The 14575-nt window shown below is 49.3% G+C and overlaps 2 protein-coding genes across 3 annotated transcripts; both read left to right on the forward strand.

The window, feature by feature from the left end:
• The first annotated feature begins 1622 nt into the window (after positions 1–1622).
• pdxkb (pyridoxal (pyridoxine, vitamin B6) kinase b) lies at positions 1623–8489 on the forward strand. Its single transcript, XM_086121348.1, has 11 exons — positions 1623–2031; positions 3966–4020; positions 5200–5304; positions 5379–5462; positions 5677–5711; positions 5790–5875; positions 6319–6364; positions 6435–6546; positions 6636–6772; positions 7121–7187; positions 7342–8489. The coding sequence occupies exons 1-11, from the start codon at positions 1951–1953 to the stop codon at positions 7455–7457; spliced, it is 924 nt and encodes a 307-aa protein (XP_085977474.1). The 5' UTR covers positions 1623–1950; the 3' UTR covers positions 7458–8489.
• A 1942-nt stretch (positions 8490–10431) lies between these two features.
• Positions 10432–14451, forward strand: plekha3 (pleckstrin homology domain containing, family A (phosphoinositide binding specific) member 3). 2 transcript variants are annotated; one of them, XM_086121350.1, is made up of 8 exons: positions 10432–11047; positions 11713–11901; positions 11975–12124; positions 12347–12468; positions 12537–12641; positions 12772–12815; positions 12921–13027; positions 13602–14451. In XM_086121350.1, exons 2-8 carry the CDS (start codon positions 11880–11882, stop codon positions 13709–13711), a joined length of 660 nt encoding a protein of 219 aa, XP_085977476.1. In that variant the 5' UTR covers positions 10432–11047; positions 11713–11879; the 3' UTR covers positions 13712–14451. The 2 variants fall into 2 exon arrangements, with proteins under 2 accessions (XP_085977476.1, XP_085977475.1); XM_086121349.1 differs by having other exon boundaries at positions 10433–11047; positions 11785–11901.
• Positions 14452–14575: the final 124 nt, after the last annotated feature.

Consider the following 14575-nt stretch of genomic DNA (forward strand, 5'->3'; position numbering starts at 1 on the left):
AATCCGTCAACCACGACTCTGTCTTGGTCACAATTACGAATCGTCCACCGTTCTTCTTTTATCCTGGTCTATCTTTGGTCCAACGTAAAAATGTCACCCGAGGTCGAAAACGTCATCTTTTCTTTGCCTTCAAGGGCAGATGTCAGAGTTTTAGAATGCCCAGAATGTCCCTCCGCTGATGACGTCGGAGCTTTAGAATGGCCAGAATGTCCCTCCGCTGATGACGTCAATTGATTTCGTGATGACCATTCATTTCGCCTGTTCAAACATTACTGTAGCTTCCGTTTTAATCTAATAGAACTGGAGTGAACGTGAACACACGACCTCCGCGTCTCCCCATTTTGTCACACCGAAGCACCCAATAATTGGTAATAGATGCTATCTTAGGACGATCAGCACACCCCTTTGACTACAGTACTGTAGTGATTTCATGAGATCGTGTTACAGTATTGTTCCTCTCCCTTTAGTTAGGTTTGTTCGTTAAAGTGTTATTCCTCTCTGTTAGTTAGATTTGATTGTTACAGTACTAGTCCTCTCGGTTATTACAGTGTTATTCCTCTCCTCTTAGTTATAGACTTGATTGATACAGTATTTGTCCTCTCAATCGTTACAGTATTATTCCTCTCCTCTTGGTTAGATTCGGTCACTAAGGTGTTATGTCCTCTCTGTTGGTTGTGTTTGTTCAGACACTTGAAAGAAACAATGTAGAAAGTTGTTGAAGGTATCTCCTGCTTACTGTGATTACGATCATCTTTGGTACCCCCTCACCCCGCCACTTTCAGGACCCCTCCAGAGGACGTGTCAACACCAAAAGAGGAACTGTTATCCTTAGTTTCTGTGTTTTTCTATGAGTACTATTGATCCCAGTCTCTTTCCCGAACACCTCTTTGCACACTTAAAACAACGTATGTAGTGTTGGATCTTATCTTCTCCCTCCTTGGTTGATTAACGGTCCCCCAAGTGTCCTCTGTTGTTCCCCCGCACCTTGGGTAGGTCCCTGTTTGCTGTTAAGCCCCCCTGGGGGGAACTCTCATCCCAGGATGTATGCACAGCGGGGTTCTGGAACTTGCCACCACACCAAATGGTGGGTAGTGGTGGTTTGGTCTCACCTCACCGCTCCCGACTTCTTACAGCCACACCGGGTCAGATGTCATGTTACTTTCTTTGTTTCCGGGATTTGCATGAGGGGCGTACCTCCCCGCCTCTCATTGTCATATTGTCTCTATATAATCTCATGAATGTGTTTCTTTTACGCTTCCTGATTCAAATCGGGACCCCTCGGGAGCCCGAATCGATTCGTAAACTGCAGAAAAATAAAGTAAACCCTTCGAAGGAACTGTTCATCGCCTCCAGCCTTTATTTGGTTTACCAACATTCTCCTCGTCCGAAATTCAACGAACACGCGGGGAAGAGGAGGCCACCCTTCCCCCAACAATCAACATGCACAGTATTGCCATCTAATAGTTGCCGTTTTTGTCTTCATGCCCACGCATACATTCCTGTGCACGCAAATATTTGCTTTTACGTGTTCGTGTTTCGGTTTGGCGGTTGAACACGGCGTCTTGTTCTACGTTTTATATGTCAGTAAATCAGGTGGCAGCGATGTAAACAGCGACACCAACAGCATTGGCAATCGCACTGCGTCATTTTGAGTGCTTTTAAGTGGCTTCGCGTGAACGGGAGATTTCCCGCACGGACTCTTATCAACGGTTGAATCAGTGATAAGTCTCCGCGAGAACTGGGGTTCGTTCGTGTACGGCCACGCGCACGCTCGCGCCGTCATACGTGCGCGTGACACACCTTCGGTTAGCCGTCAGGCTAACATTAAGCTAAATTTCCGGTGGGCGCGCGCCGGGCTCGGGCTGTGACTTCGGTGTTATGCGGTGAGGCGAGCGAACGAGCGAGAGTCCGCCCGCGACTGTGCCCCTCGGCCGACCATCGGGAGCCGCCATGGAGTGCCGCGTCCTGTCCATCCAGAGCCACGTCGTCCGAGGATATGTAGGCAACAAGAGCGCCTCTTTCCCGCTGCAGGTAGAAATCAAGTGAGCCAAGCAGCCTCCGCTTCCTCGCATCCATGAAGCGACGAGTGGGGGACCTTGACTGACATTTCATGTGTGATGCTCCTTTTATTCATTTATTCGCCACCCTCCCTTACAAAATGTGCCATCGCATTGCGCGTCGTGACTAAACGAGCGAAAATCAAAGTTTGTCTTTGGCCACAAACGAGTCGTGACCTACCCCGTCGCTCGGTTTGATTTTTCATCGCTGTCCGTTTTGAGTTTGTCCTCCTGGAAGCGACAGCCTCCAAAATGACGTTTCGTTTCCCCCCAAGCTGTCACTCACGACTCCTCATCACCTTTTCTTCGTGTTGTCATTGAGTCAAACCTTGGGGGGTCCGACGTTGAAACGGACATCAATATCCATCGTGACAAATAGAACACTGCTTTTGGGACGGACGGTGCCTGCATGTGTTTAGATCGGTCCCAGGTAGCGAGTGGAACCTGTTAAGGTCACTCGTTCCATTACGGGAGACAGTTGCTACACAAATTGAGGAGAATTGGTACCATTTTATGTCAAGCCACCATTTTTTTATAGTGTTAGTCCTCACGAGGGAACTCGGGTGACTTTGAGTCTATCACAGCTGACTTTGGGCAAGAGGCTGGTTACACCCACGACTGGTCTCCAGCCAATCGCGGGGCATATATGGAAGCACAACCATTTAGAGTCAAAAATGTTTCAAATGTGGCGCTTGAGCGAAAAAGTTTTTCCCATCCCTTGGATAGTCGTGTAGAAACCATCTGTTGAATGTTTGAATGAGGAAGCCACCGTAACTAACAACGTGACCCCCTCATTTTGCCAGGAACCCATCATCCCATTTTCAACATTCTCAAAATAGTCGTTGATTCTTTTGACAATCAATTAGTTGTTGACTAATTGATTAATCGTCGCAACCACTAGAGATCAAACCCATTTGGGAGCAATTCAATGACATCGGTCCAAATTGATTTCCCACAGCGCACTTGCTACTGCTCACTTAACAGGAGCACATAAGAGGGAGCAAATGTGCCAAACTACACTGATGGTTGAAACTCGATCCTTCTCTATTGGTTGTCAAGAAGAATGCTGCGGAAAAGATTCGTTGTCCAAGCAAAATATTTTTGCTCCGTACGATACCGTAGATGTGAAAGACCCAGATGAGATTAGCTCGGCGGGCTGTGAAAGTGAGCGTGCGATTTCTGTTGTTGACAGCATGAATGTAATGAGAGCTGGTCGCTTTGGTTGGATGATGATGATGATGATGATGCCGATGAAGCCGGATGAACCTCCACATCATCTCTCACGCTGTGGCACGAAGCGCTTCATCTATTTTTGGCCCCGTCGGCTCCGAGGTACCCTGGGGAAGTTGCGGGTGCTCGTCCCGGGCCCACGAGAGCGCCTTGAACTTGTTACGTCTGACTGATTCTCTTTGCGCCCGCTAATGCGCAAATAATAATCGTTATATGGGGATAAAGAACAGCAGCCATTAGCTGCTCTCTATATATAGAAGACCCTTTTACGCGGCGTGTGAAAGAGGACTTTTCCCTACTTTCACACCGTTGGGAGGCCGTGTCCGACGCAAGACAAGCACTTGCCGAAAATGGCAGTGGCGTTGGGGTTTTGATCGGCAGTTGCGTCTGGGCTAACGGCGAATACCTCGGCAGGCTTATCCGTTTGTTGGCAATTCACGTGCGGACCGCCGCTGTGTTTTGCCCCAAATAAACAGACGCGCGAATTCAAATGTACAAATTGTGGGCACCTCGGGAGTCCTCGTCGGCACGGAGAATTACAAAGCGCACGCAGGGTGTCGCCTGTCACTTCCTGTCAGTCATTCGTACCGCGACTCACTGCGGTAGTTTCACTTATCCAAATCTGAGTATTTATCTCCTGTTGTGACCTTGCATATGCGTGTGTTTGTTTCCTTGCAGGTTTTGGGCTTTGAGGTGGACTCCATCAACTCGGTGCAGTTCTCCAACCACACAGGTAAGACCAACGCTTTCACCATCTTCCTTTGCCGCGTGTGCTGCAGCACCACACGGTTAGTCAGCCACCAGTCCGCTTTCAATCACTTGATGCAAGAAAAAAAAAAAAGAAAGCTTCAACATGTGGACAAATAAAATACCCGCACAATATCGTGACGAATCACGCAAAATCAGTTTTTAATCGCTCGTATGCTCGCGAGGGTCGATTTCCATCCAAATTTGGTTGAGAATCGACAACACGCCTCCTTTTAGCTCAGGCAACAGCCGCTGATTCATGACGGGTGAAGAAGCCCGCTCGGTGCCCATGTGATGTTGATCCACCATAAGATAAGCGAGAAGAAATGGCGGAAGCCGGCCACGAGCAGCTTAACTCATTCGCTCCCAAAGACGTTTTTAAACGTCTTTTCAGACATGGTCCAGAATTAGCTGGTATTGCATGCGTTAAGGGAGCTTCCTGATTGGCTGTCGTCGCATTTCGCGTCACTGCGTTGAGGACCGTTTCGCTGTCGGATTTGCCGGCGTAACCCGTGAACGGCTTGTGCAATCGTAAACCATAACGGCATCTCGAGGGACGGCTGAGAATTCATTTGACATCTTCATCAAGAAATCGATCTTTTTTGGGGAGGAAATAGTACAATTTGAAATTCACACTTAAGAGTCTTCATGATATGATCTAATGTGAAAAATGGCCACCAGCTCGGAGCCGAGAGGCCCCAGAAAATGACGGCGTCAATTGCCACAGCAGCAAGTGATGATGTCATCTCATACGCACACACTCACGTCCCTTCTCAGTGTCTCCGGCTTTCTCCTACCGTGTTGCCTGGCAACTAGACCCCCCCCCCCCGCCCTCAAACACGTGACCCGCCTGTGACTCACCTGGAGCTGCGACATCAGCCTGCAGCAGACAGACGTGCACCAGTGCACGCACACGCGCGCTCCTTCTGGCGGCACATTTGTTGACTGATTGGCAGATGGCTAATGTGCAACAGGACACTTTGTGGTGGCAAATGTAATGTCTGCCAAAATATATGCATACACAGACGCATGGATACACACACACACACACACACACAGACAGACCCACAGTCACAAAATAAATGTGTGACTTTAAATAGCTTTCCCTTGACTCGTGCGTAAGCGTGTGCGACCTAACAAGCTCCGCCTCCTCATCCCCTTTCAGGCTATTCGCACTGGAAGGGCCAAGTTTTGACAGCGGACGAACTGCACGTTCTCTACGAAGGCATCAAGCTCAACAACGTGCACCAGTACGATTACGTTCTCACAGGTGCGCGCGTATCCGTCGGTGACGAAGGCGTTTGTTGGATGTTTGTCCAAATGGCGGAAATGCCTCGTGTTCAGGCTACACCAGGGACACGTCCTTCCTGGAGATGGTGGTGGATATCGTTCAAGAGCTCAAGAGAGCCAATCCAAATTTGGTGTACGGTGAGTGGTGACTTCTCTTCTTAAGGCTTGATGACATGGAGGGCTCTCCCAACTTTTCCAACCCCCCCCCGGACAAAAATGTTTGGAAGGTGAGCGTGTAGTACTAAGTGGCCCGCCACTAGAGGGAGCCCGCACACCACTTGTGGTACTCGTTCTGCCTTTTTCACAACAGAGATGGGAACGGAGTGCGCGTGTTTTGCTTTTGTCGTTGCAGTGTGCGACCCGGTGCTGGGTGACCACGGCTCCATGGTGGGTCGTGAGTGTGCTTTATGCGTCTCGAGCGTTTTGCGTTTGGTCTCCGCGTTCTGACTGCGAATGCCTTGACAGTACGTCCCTCAGAACCTCTATCCGGTGTACAAGAACAAGGTGGTTCCCGTCGCTGACATCATCACTCCCAACCAGTTTGAGGCAGAGTGAGTTGTGTTTATCTGCCGTTCGTTGAGCAATCGTGACCTTCCGTGATTGCTTCTCAGGAGAATCCGCGTCGAGGGCGGCACGCGATTTCAAAACAAAACCGGTTGTTCCGAATGAGTGACACCAGTTGCCATCTTCAGTTATCAAATGTTTATTTACATCGTTCTAAAAAGCCAAACTCATTTATGCCTTACCCGATGACGATCACCCTTTTTCAATGATTCCAATCATCTTTTTGATTGTTCCTGATGTCATCGACCGCAATTTGTTGCGATGGCGAACGGTGCATTTTCACAAACCGTGGAGCATAAATATCACAACGACAAAAAAAATGCAATCGTCAAATGATCATAAATTGTATGACTTTATTTTTTTTTCCAACTGAACTGGTGAAGTCAATTCTAGCTTTTTTTTTTGCACTCACCCAATGATTTGTTTTCAGACTGTTAACGGGGAAGAACATCAGCACAGAGAAAGATGCCGTGGAGGTGAGCGGCCTGCGTTCTTCCCAATTCGTCTTTGGGCCGCTTCGTAAGCATGTCTTTGTTTGCCGCGCAGGTGATGGACCTGCTGCACGCCATGGGCCCGGACACGGTGGTCATCACCTCCTCCGACCTGCCCTCCAGACTGGGCGATCGCTTCCTGGTGTCGCTGGGCAGCCAGCGTCACGGTGGCTGTCACTTCCACATTGATTGATCGATCGATTGATTGACGCGCTGCCTTCGAGGCAACAAAAGGTAATCCTCGCTCTCCGTTCAGTTCGCCCCGACGGCAGCAGGACAACGCAGAGGGTCAGAATCGAAGTTCCCAAAGTGGACGCCGTCTTTGTGGGCACGGGCGACTTGTTTGCCGCTATGCTGCTGGCGTGGACCCACCACTACCCGAATGACCTCAAGGTAACGACGGCCGCTCTAGAGTGAACCAAAGTATTGGGACGCGGTTCTAAATCACCAAACGAAGCGATCCGCAATTGGACGAAATCCCTCAAGAGAGTGAGAGAGAAGAGACGTGGCAGGAAAACAGGCCAAAATCCATCCGGGGGCGGGTGAGGCAGGGTCCAAGAGACTCACTGCGTACTAGTAGTGCTTTGACCAACACGGCGGAGTGGACTAGTGTGGAAGGTCTTACGGCTGTAAACTCCCCATTTGTTCACGGCGTCCCAATACTTTGGCTGACCGCTTTTCCAAAATACCCAAGCTGCCATGAATACGCACGTCTTCTCTGTCCACCCTTGTGCCAATCAGACGGCTTGTGAGAAAACGTTTTCGGTGATGCATCACGTCATCCAGAGGACCATATCGTATGCTCACGGTGAGGAAAGCCTTCTCCACCAGCAGGTGGCGCACACTCAAATCAGCGTGTCATTGAATACCATTGTAATTTCACTTACTAGAAAATGTTAAAAAAATATTCTCCGCTGTATCTTCCACCAAAGTCTGGATTGTCTTCTTCTCGCTCTCCTCAGAACTGGCAGGTCCCGGTCGGAGGCCCAGTCCCCCCCAGCTGGAGCTGCGGATGGTCCAGAGCAAAGCCGACATCGAAGACCCCGCCATCGTGACGGAGGCCACCGTCATATCATAACGACCGCCGGCGTCCCGTCACTGTCAAGGTCATTTTGTAACTCATCAACCCCTTTGGTCCTCGGACCCTTTGTAGTCCTTCTAGCTCCCCCGACACAAGCCATTAGCCCCCGCGCTGAGCCGCGGATCGACAGGAGTGGCGGCCGGTCAAAGACGGGACGTGTGACGCCCCCCCCCCCCCCCCCGCCCCCTCCGAAATTGTGTCTCTGCGGCTTCACGTCCACTTCCGCGCATCTTTTAGCAGTGATGTGATGGTGATCAATCAGCCCGCCCCACAGAAAATACTACAGAGGGGGGGTAAAAAAAAAAAAAAAACGCACAATGTATAGTTGATGTGTAGATGTTGTACTATAACTGTATCGGACCGTCTGTATGATCGTGTCTCGTTGACCATTGTGTGCTACTCAGCTACACGCACACACACGCTATGTGAATGAACATCTCAAAGACATCAGTACTTGTATTCAAATATTTGAATAGTACCTCCATTTTAAGTGTGTGGGGGGGGGGGTACACGCATATCGATTTGTCACATCTGGGCTGATTTTTCGAACCTAAGGGACCACACAAGTGTGTCCTTCCTGCTCTCCTCGTGTGCCGTCCCCTCGAGATAAGCAGCGCACCGACTGCATCACGATAAGCCGAGCGGTCATCGTGAGTCTCTTCCCCCGATCCAGACGCGTGTGTGCTCGTGCCTACGTTGAACGTTTACGGTTGTTTTCCAGGCCAATCGGGTAGGGGAAAAAAAAATCATCCCATCTTGCAATAATGTCATAATTATCTATCTGGAGTAGTGCTAGTAACGTGAAGGTCTTGATGTCACAATTTGAAAACGGGCGCCGTCTCGCGAGCTGCCGTGAAACTTTCCAACGTGTCTTCCCCCCAAATGGAGGACGTGTTTCAAAATGACGACGATGTCATGAAGCATTTTTTTTGGGGTGGTTGTTGTTGTCGATGATCATTTTTAAGTCGGATGTGTCCTCTTCTGTCGTGCCACATTTCCTCAAATAGAAGCCGGGCGCTGTTGCTCTCACACGACTTGACAAGAAGCTGTTTGAGTCTGCTGGATTTGGTGCGCATAGATCGGTGGCGCTTGCCTGAGGGGAGTAGCTGGAAAAGGTGGTGTGCAGAGTGTGGGGAGGGGTCCAGTAGGATTTTCCGTGCCCTTGTTTTGGTTCTTGCGGTGTGCAAGTCCTCAAGAGTGGGTTGGGCGGTGCCGATGATGTCACCCCCGTTCGCAGTGGAGTCAATATTTTGCAGACTATCTGAGGAAATATGGCTTTGAGTAGGTGCCGGCAAATGAGCCAACTGCACTCATTCGTCATCAACATCCTCCTCATCAGGCTGCCTCGAGCTCCTCTTCACATCCATTCGCTTCCGCGTCAGCTTCATCGCGCTCGTCACTCTTTTTGACTCCAGTGTCTTAGCTTCCTGCCGGCCGAGCGGGCGGCCATGTTGATCGGTCCAAATGTCCACCTGTCGTGTCTTTTGCGTGCGTGTGTTTCTATTCATGAATGGTCACAGGGTTGCGCGTGTGTGTGGGAGATGAGAAGGCCGTCAAAACGCAAGAAATAAGTACGTGTGGCCAAATAAGAACAAAGGAGCATGTGGAGGCTCCTTCAAATTGATTTGATAGAAATACGAGAAGTAAAATTTAAAAAAGAAATGCAACACTAGTTTTGAATGTCATCATCGTCTACTTTTTCTAGAACTGACGTGGGGGAAAAAGATCTATAATTAGATTTTTGTGAGAAAAAACCCCCAAAACAATGTTTTGACCGTCCAACCCGATGCCTTTGGTGACCTAAAAGAGGAGTCAAATGGATCGTTAGCCCGATAGCGTGATTGCACAAAAGTCACTTTGAACGTTTTTGAAAAGCAAGAAAAAAATCAACAACAAAGATTCCAGTTGTCGCAATTCACGCGTTGTGGATTTTAAGGACTTGGATGACTGAGAATCATCATTGATGTACCGAGAGAAAAAACAAACAAAAAACTTTTCGGTCCATTCAAAATGATTTTGTGCCGTTCTGCTATCGGGCCAACAGCACGTGAAACTTGTCCGTCTTTGTGTGTTTGCCGTCCACCTCACTTTCACTTTGGGACTTCCTGTGAGCTGCTTTCCAACACCGCTGACTCAGACGTGATATCGTAACGTTCGTATTTCTTTCCTAAAGAAGCGCAAATGATTTCTGAAGCAGAGGTTTCTATCAATATTCGTTCAAACGGATCAACATATCGCCTCATCCATAAATTGCGTGGAAAAACAAAAATAGTGCCCAAATGAAGCACTTGTGGTAGATGTAAATTCCTAAGCGGTTGTGTGATGGCTGTTGAACATTTAAAAGCGGGGGGGGGGGGGGGGGGGGGACGGGACTCTAAATGTGACTCACAAGTACAGTACAGTATATGTTATTTGCCGAGCGCAGTCAGCAACCGGTCAATGTTTTTATTTGTCTTCAATTATGTGTGCCAACATCAAGTGTGCCCCGTTTCCGGTTCTGACGTGGCCAGCGTCCTCTCTGCCAACCCGGCGAAAAAACAAGACAAATGAATTATTTATCGTTTGGTAATCGTTTTTAGTGCTATGTTTTTGCAGTCTTTTATAATGTGTCACAATATAAGATTGTAGTGTAAAAATTCACATTTATAAAATATAAATATATACACATAGATATATATGTTCCAATGCAATAAAGACAAAACGACGAGTTCTAAAAAAAAACCGCAACTGTGTATTATTTCCTCTGCTGAACAGTAATCGATACGTAGGTGACATCACCTTGTGAGAAAAAAAATCTAATTTTTACGCTTCTGTAGTTCCTCTGGAGTTGAACTTGTTGGTCACAATTTTTTTTTTTACTGCCAGCTTGAGTACTTATTTCGGAACGTTGTCCATAGCACAGACATTTCGTTAATTTTATTACATTCTTAGATATTTTTTACGTTTCGTTCAAAGTCTGGCATGTTATAAACTTTTTCCTTACATATGAAGACAGTACCTGACTTCTGGGCCGTCTTCTGTTCGTGGCGGCTTTACTCTGAGTGCGCATGCGCTGTGACTTGTCTCCCGAACGTCATTGATATGGCAGAAGTACAGTCTGTGGTAAAGACACACACAGGTTTGTCACATGAAATATGCTATTTTGGCCCTGTTGATAATACGACGATGTTAAGTAACAAATAATCAACTACAACAGCCCTTTTGTAATGCAGTACGGAAAATATAAATTTGGCGGTGATCTTCTTTGGTGCGATATGACCTTCGCCGGCTTCCGTCGTCCGCGTTTGTTTTGTTGACATTTTTTTTGCTCTCTTCCGTCAGCTAATTTGTCCTCTAGTTAGCAACAAAACTAAGACGTAACGCGGCAATGTTGCCAACAGCTCGACAATTGTTGTCGTATTTGAGAGGGAAAGAAGCGCAACATGGCAGTTACGTTTTTGACCGACTCGACTCGTCTCGTTTCGTCGCTGAACTGCTGCGAGTAACCTCGCCAGTTAGGCTTTAGCCCGTTAGCATCTGTCCCGAATTCAACTGGAGAAGGAGACACATGGAGGGCGTCTTGTACAAATGGACCAACTACATGACGGGTGGGTCTCCTTTTTGTCTTTTTTGTCTATGTCTCGAGGTCACGTTCATCAGCTTCATTGTTCATCGACTTATCATAGTCATGCTGATGGTTGTCGTGTTAGAATAACAGATACGCGAATTCAGAAAGAAGACACTGCATACATAGTTTACAGGTGATATTCTGATTGTTTAATTAACAACGAAAATGATAAGTTATGCGCTTCATGCACCGTGTCGCACCGGTGATTTATTCAAGTTTGGCTTATAATACAATTTAGTGCAGAGTACATAAACAAGGGACCGTAATATGTCAAGGCATCACGTATGAATAATAAAGTCTAAAAGAACACGTTGTTGCCAACAATGTGGACAAGCGTAGAGCGACAGAGGACAACAAAACAAATCGATTTGTTCAACATATTTCAGAAGGCAAATTCCTAACACTTTTCCTTTACATTTCCCTTGTTAGGGTTTTTTATTTTTTCCTTAGCAGTAAGATATAATCATCCAAATTTCATTTAGAAAAATCTTGAAATCTGTGTAACACATTCACCTTTTTATGGTGGCCGACGTCTACGAGTCTATGGCCAGTATTCATCATAAGACGAGCATCCGAGAAAGACACTGCATTGTATGTAGTCACAAGGAATACAACAGCGCTCACGTTTATATTTTCATCCGTAAGGACATTGCCGTTCGACGCACATCTCAATCACGTTTTCGGCCGAATGAAGTAAAGGCTTCGCGTGTACGGCAGGCTGGCAGCCGCGCTGGTTCGTGCTGGAAGACGGCGTCATCTCCTACTACGACAGTGAGGACGACGTGGGCAAAGGAAGCAAAGGCTCCATCAAGATGTCCGTGTGTGAAATTAAAGGTCGGCCCGCCGGCGGCGTCCCGAAGAGCGGAAGCGATCCCGACCCCGCGCGGCTCACCTCGCTCCTTTGCAGTTCACCCGACGGACACCACGCGTTTGGAGCTGATCATTCCCGGCGAGCAGCATTTTTACGTGAGGGCGGTGAACGCGGCGGAGAGACAACGCTGGCTGGTGGCGCTCGGCTCATCCAAAGCCGGAAGCTTGGACGTGCACAAACACAGAGGTGCCCGCCGGGACCGCGTCCACAGAAAAAAAAAAAGACCGCTTCTATTCTATATGTGTTAGGGACGGGTGACTCCCACGCCCAAATATGGAAGTTGCTCCCCAAAAATTGAATGTAAAAAAAACCCAACCAAACAAAACATCCCGAGCGAGCCATTTTCCAAAGACTCCTGAAAATGGCCGCTTGCCCCAGCCTGGATATGTGCATGCGTGTGTGTTGTAGGTCCAGACTGTCTGAGGACCAAAATGTCGGAGCTTCGTCTCTACTGCGACCTGCTGGTCCAGCAGGTCCAAAGCATCCAATCACAGAGCGGCGCGGAGCGCCAGGACATGCCCCCGTCCGAGGTTTGGCCTCCGAAGCAAACCGCCGCCTGGCGCCGCCAGACACCAACTTCTACCTTTGTGTTCCTCAGGCCTCCCTCCTTAGCGCCACCTGCGCCACCTTCATCCGGACGCTGGAGGAGTGCATGAGCTTGGCGCAGCAGAGCCTCGCGCCGCACCTGCAGCCTCCTGAAAGGGTCAGCCACTCTCCTCGTGTGCGTGTGCGCATATCTGTGCGTGTGTGTGTGCGTGTAGTGCGCTTTGCTTACACAGTCGAATCACACCAAGAGAACGGATATCATTGAACGTGTGCTGTTTGGTGTCCAGATGAGAAGATCGGTCAGTCACCCTGGCACGTCCACTTTGGACAGGTCAGCCCAACCGCACGCACGCTCGCAGTGTCGGTGTCGCTTTCCGTCGGCTCCGAACGTGCCATTCCTGTTGCCGGAATTAGATTTGCCGTGCGTGTTGTTCAGGTGCGGCGTGCTGAAGGAGAGCGCCGGCGGAGGTTCGAGATCCAAGCCGCAGCGGGACCGAGCCAGCTCCGACAGTTCTGTTTACGACTCGGAGCCAACGATTAAAGGTGCCAACCGGTTGACATTAAAAGAAGAAATCACAAACATCCGATTTCCAACTACAATCACCCCCCCCCCCCCCCCACATCTAAAAAGAAGCCAAATGACGGTGACGTCCTAGACCTTGCTGACTTTTCCAAAACCTTCTTGGATTTTTTTTTTGTCTGTCAAACCCAAAAAAGCTCGGAAAAATTTTGATTCACTGCAGCCGCTTGCGTCAAATTTCACAGAAACGGTTAACCCCCCCAGCCCCCAATATTTCATTTGAAAATAAATGATTCCACTTGGAAAATGCCCCTTTTGTTCCTGCATTCGTTTGTGCTTGAAGAGGACGGCCTCAACAACTCCAGAAGCTGCAGTGACATTTTTCGCAGAAGATAAAGAAGATGTTCTTTTGATTAGCGTTGGATCATCTTCCATAGCAACTGCAAACCAACTCACTAGTGGCGTAGCGCCGTTTGGTGACTTTGGTGTGATAACTTCCCCTCGGTTTGCGGCCGGCCGGGTTTGTCGAGTGCGAGCGACGGCCTCGGCTTCTCATCATGTGGCAGAGATTCAAGTGACTCGGCGTTGCTGTTGCAGGTCTACTGGCCGACCTCGGCGGCGACGCGCCGTGCATCCCGGAGGAGCGGGGGGTCGCGGCCAGTCCGAAGACCACTCTCGCTCCCGCGGACACGGAACTGTCCGTCTGAAGGTCACGTCAAGGTCGGAAGGCGCCGCTTTGATGCGGACGTCGCCAACGCCGGACTCTCTCTTTGGCGGCGGGAATCGCAGATGGCAAATGAGCACTCGGGACTCACTTGGAGTCTTTCCTCTTCAGATTCGCCCGTGGCACTCGGAACTTGAATTCCCGACTGCGGCAAGCGGGACCCAAATGACCGCCGCCGCCATCCGCACCGCAATGTGAGCACGTGCCGCCAAAATGGCGACGGGCGTGCGTGGCGGCGACGATTTTTTTTCTGCTCGGCTATTCCCAATGACGCGACCGTGATTTCCGTTCAGTCGACTCAAACCTGTGCCGCGTGTCGTCGTTGGGGTGTCGCGTATGATCACCCGGCTCAAATACCCGCCCCCGCCAATCAGCGGAGGGTGATGTCGATCGACGTCGTCCCAACACAGCGGATGCGAGGGTGGCGCAATGCATGATGGTACTGGGAGGCGGCAGCTGGACTCCACGTCTTCCTGCCGCTCGTGCACTTTAGCCGTCAAAATCCCTTTCGCAGGGATGAGGTTGTCTGTGTCGCCAAGGCAACAGTGGCGGCGTTAAAACAAAAACAAGCTGCTCTAAAGCACCGAGAAATAGTCCGCTTTCAAATGAAGAACGACTCCACCTGTTGTTATTGTTGTTTTTCCTCTGGATGTTATGAAAAGAAAGTTGAGCCCTTAATAAAATCACCTCAAATGTCAGATTCCATTTCTGACAGTCAAAGTTTTCACTCGTCAGCTGTTTTGAGTGGCGCGTGCCCGCGACCTGACGCGTCGGGCAGAGTCGACGTCGGATGCCCCTTCGGCTTTGAGCGCGCCATCTTGAAATGCGGGATGGCGCCAAAATTGTC

Source organism: Hippocampus guttulatus, chromosome 10, assembly GCF_054856545.1.
Source record: "Hippocampus guttulatus isolate MCC_2025c chromosome 10, RoL_Hgut_1.0, whole genome shotgun sequence".
NCBI classification, from domain to species: domain Eukaryota; kingdom Metazoa; phylum Chordata; class Actinopteri; order Syngnathiformes; family Syngnathidae; genus Hippocampus; species Hippocampus guttulatus.

Bases quoted from the DNA above. Each gene is read 5' to 3' on its own strand.
- pdxkb (XM_086121348.1), top strand. From the start codon at position 1,951: ATGGAGTGCCGCGTCCTGTCCATCCAGAGCCACGTCGTCCGAGGATAT. The intron at 5,463-5,676 runs GTGAGTGGTGAC...TTGTCGTTGCAG, and splicing joins CAATCCAAATTTGGTGTACG to TGTGCGACCCGGTGCTGGGT. The intron at 6,773-7,120 runs GTAACGACGGCC...TGTGCCAATCAG, and splicing joins ACTACCCGAATGACCTCAAG to ACGGCTTGTGAGAAAACGTT.
- plekha3 (XM_086121349.1), top strand. From the start codon at position 11,008: ATGGAGGGCGTCTTGTACAAATGGACCAACTACATGACGG. The intron at 11,048-11,784 runs GTGGGTCTCCTT...CGTGTACGGCAG, and splicing joins ATGGACCAACTACATGACGG to GCTGGCAGCCGCGCTGGTTC. The intron at 13,028-13,601 runs GTGCCAACCGGT...TTGCTGTTGCAG, and splicing joins CTCGGAGCCAACGATTAAAG to GTCTACTGGCCGACCTCGGC.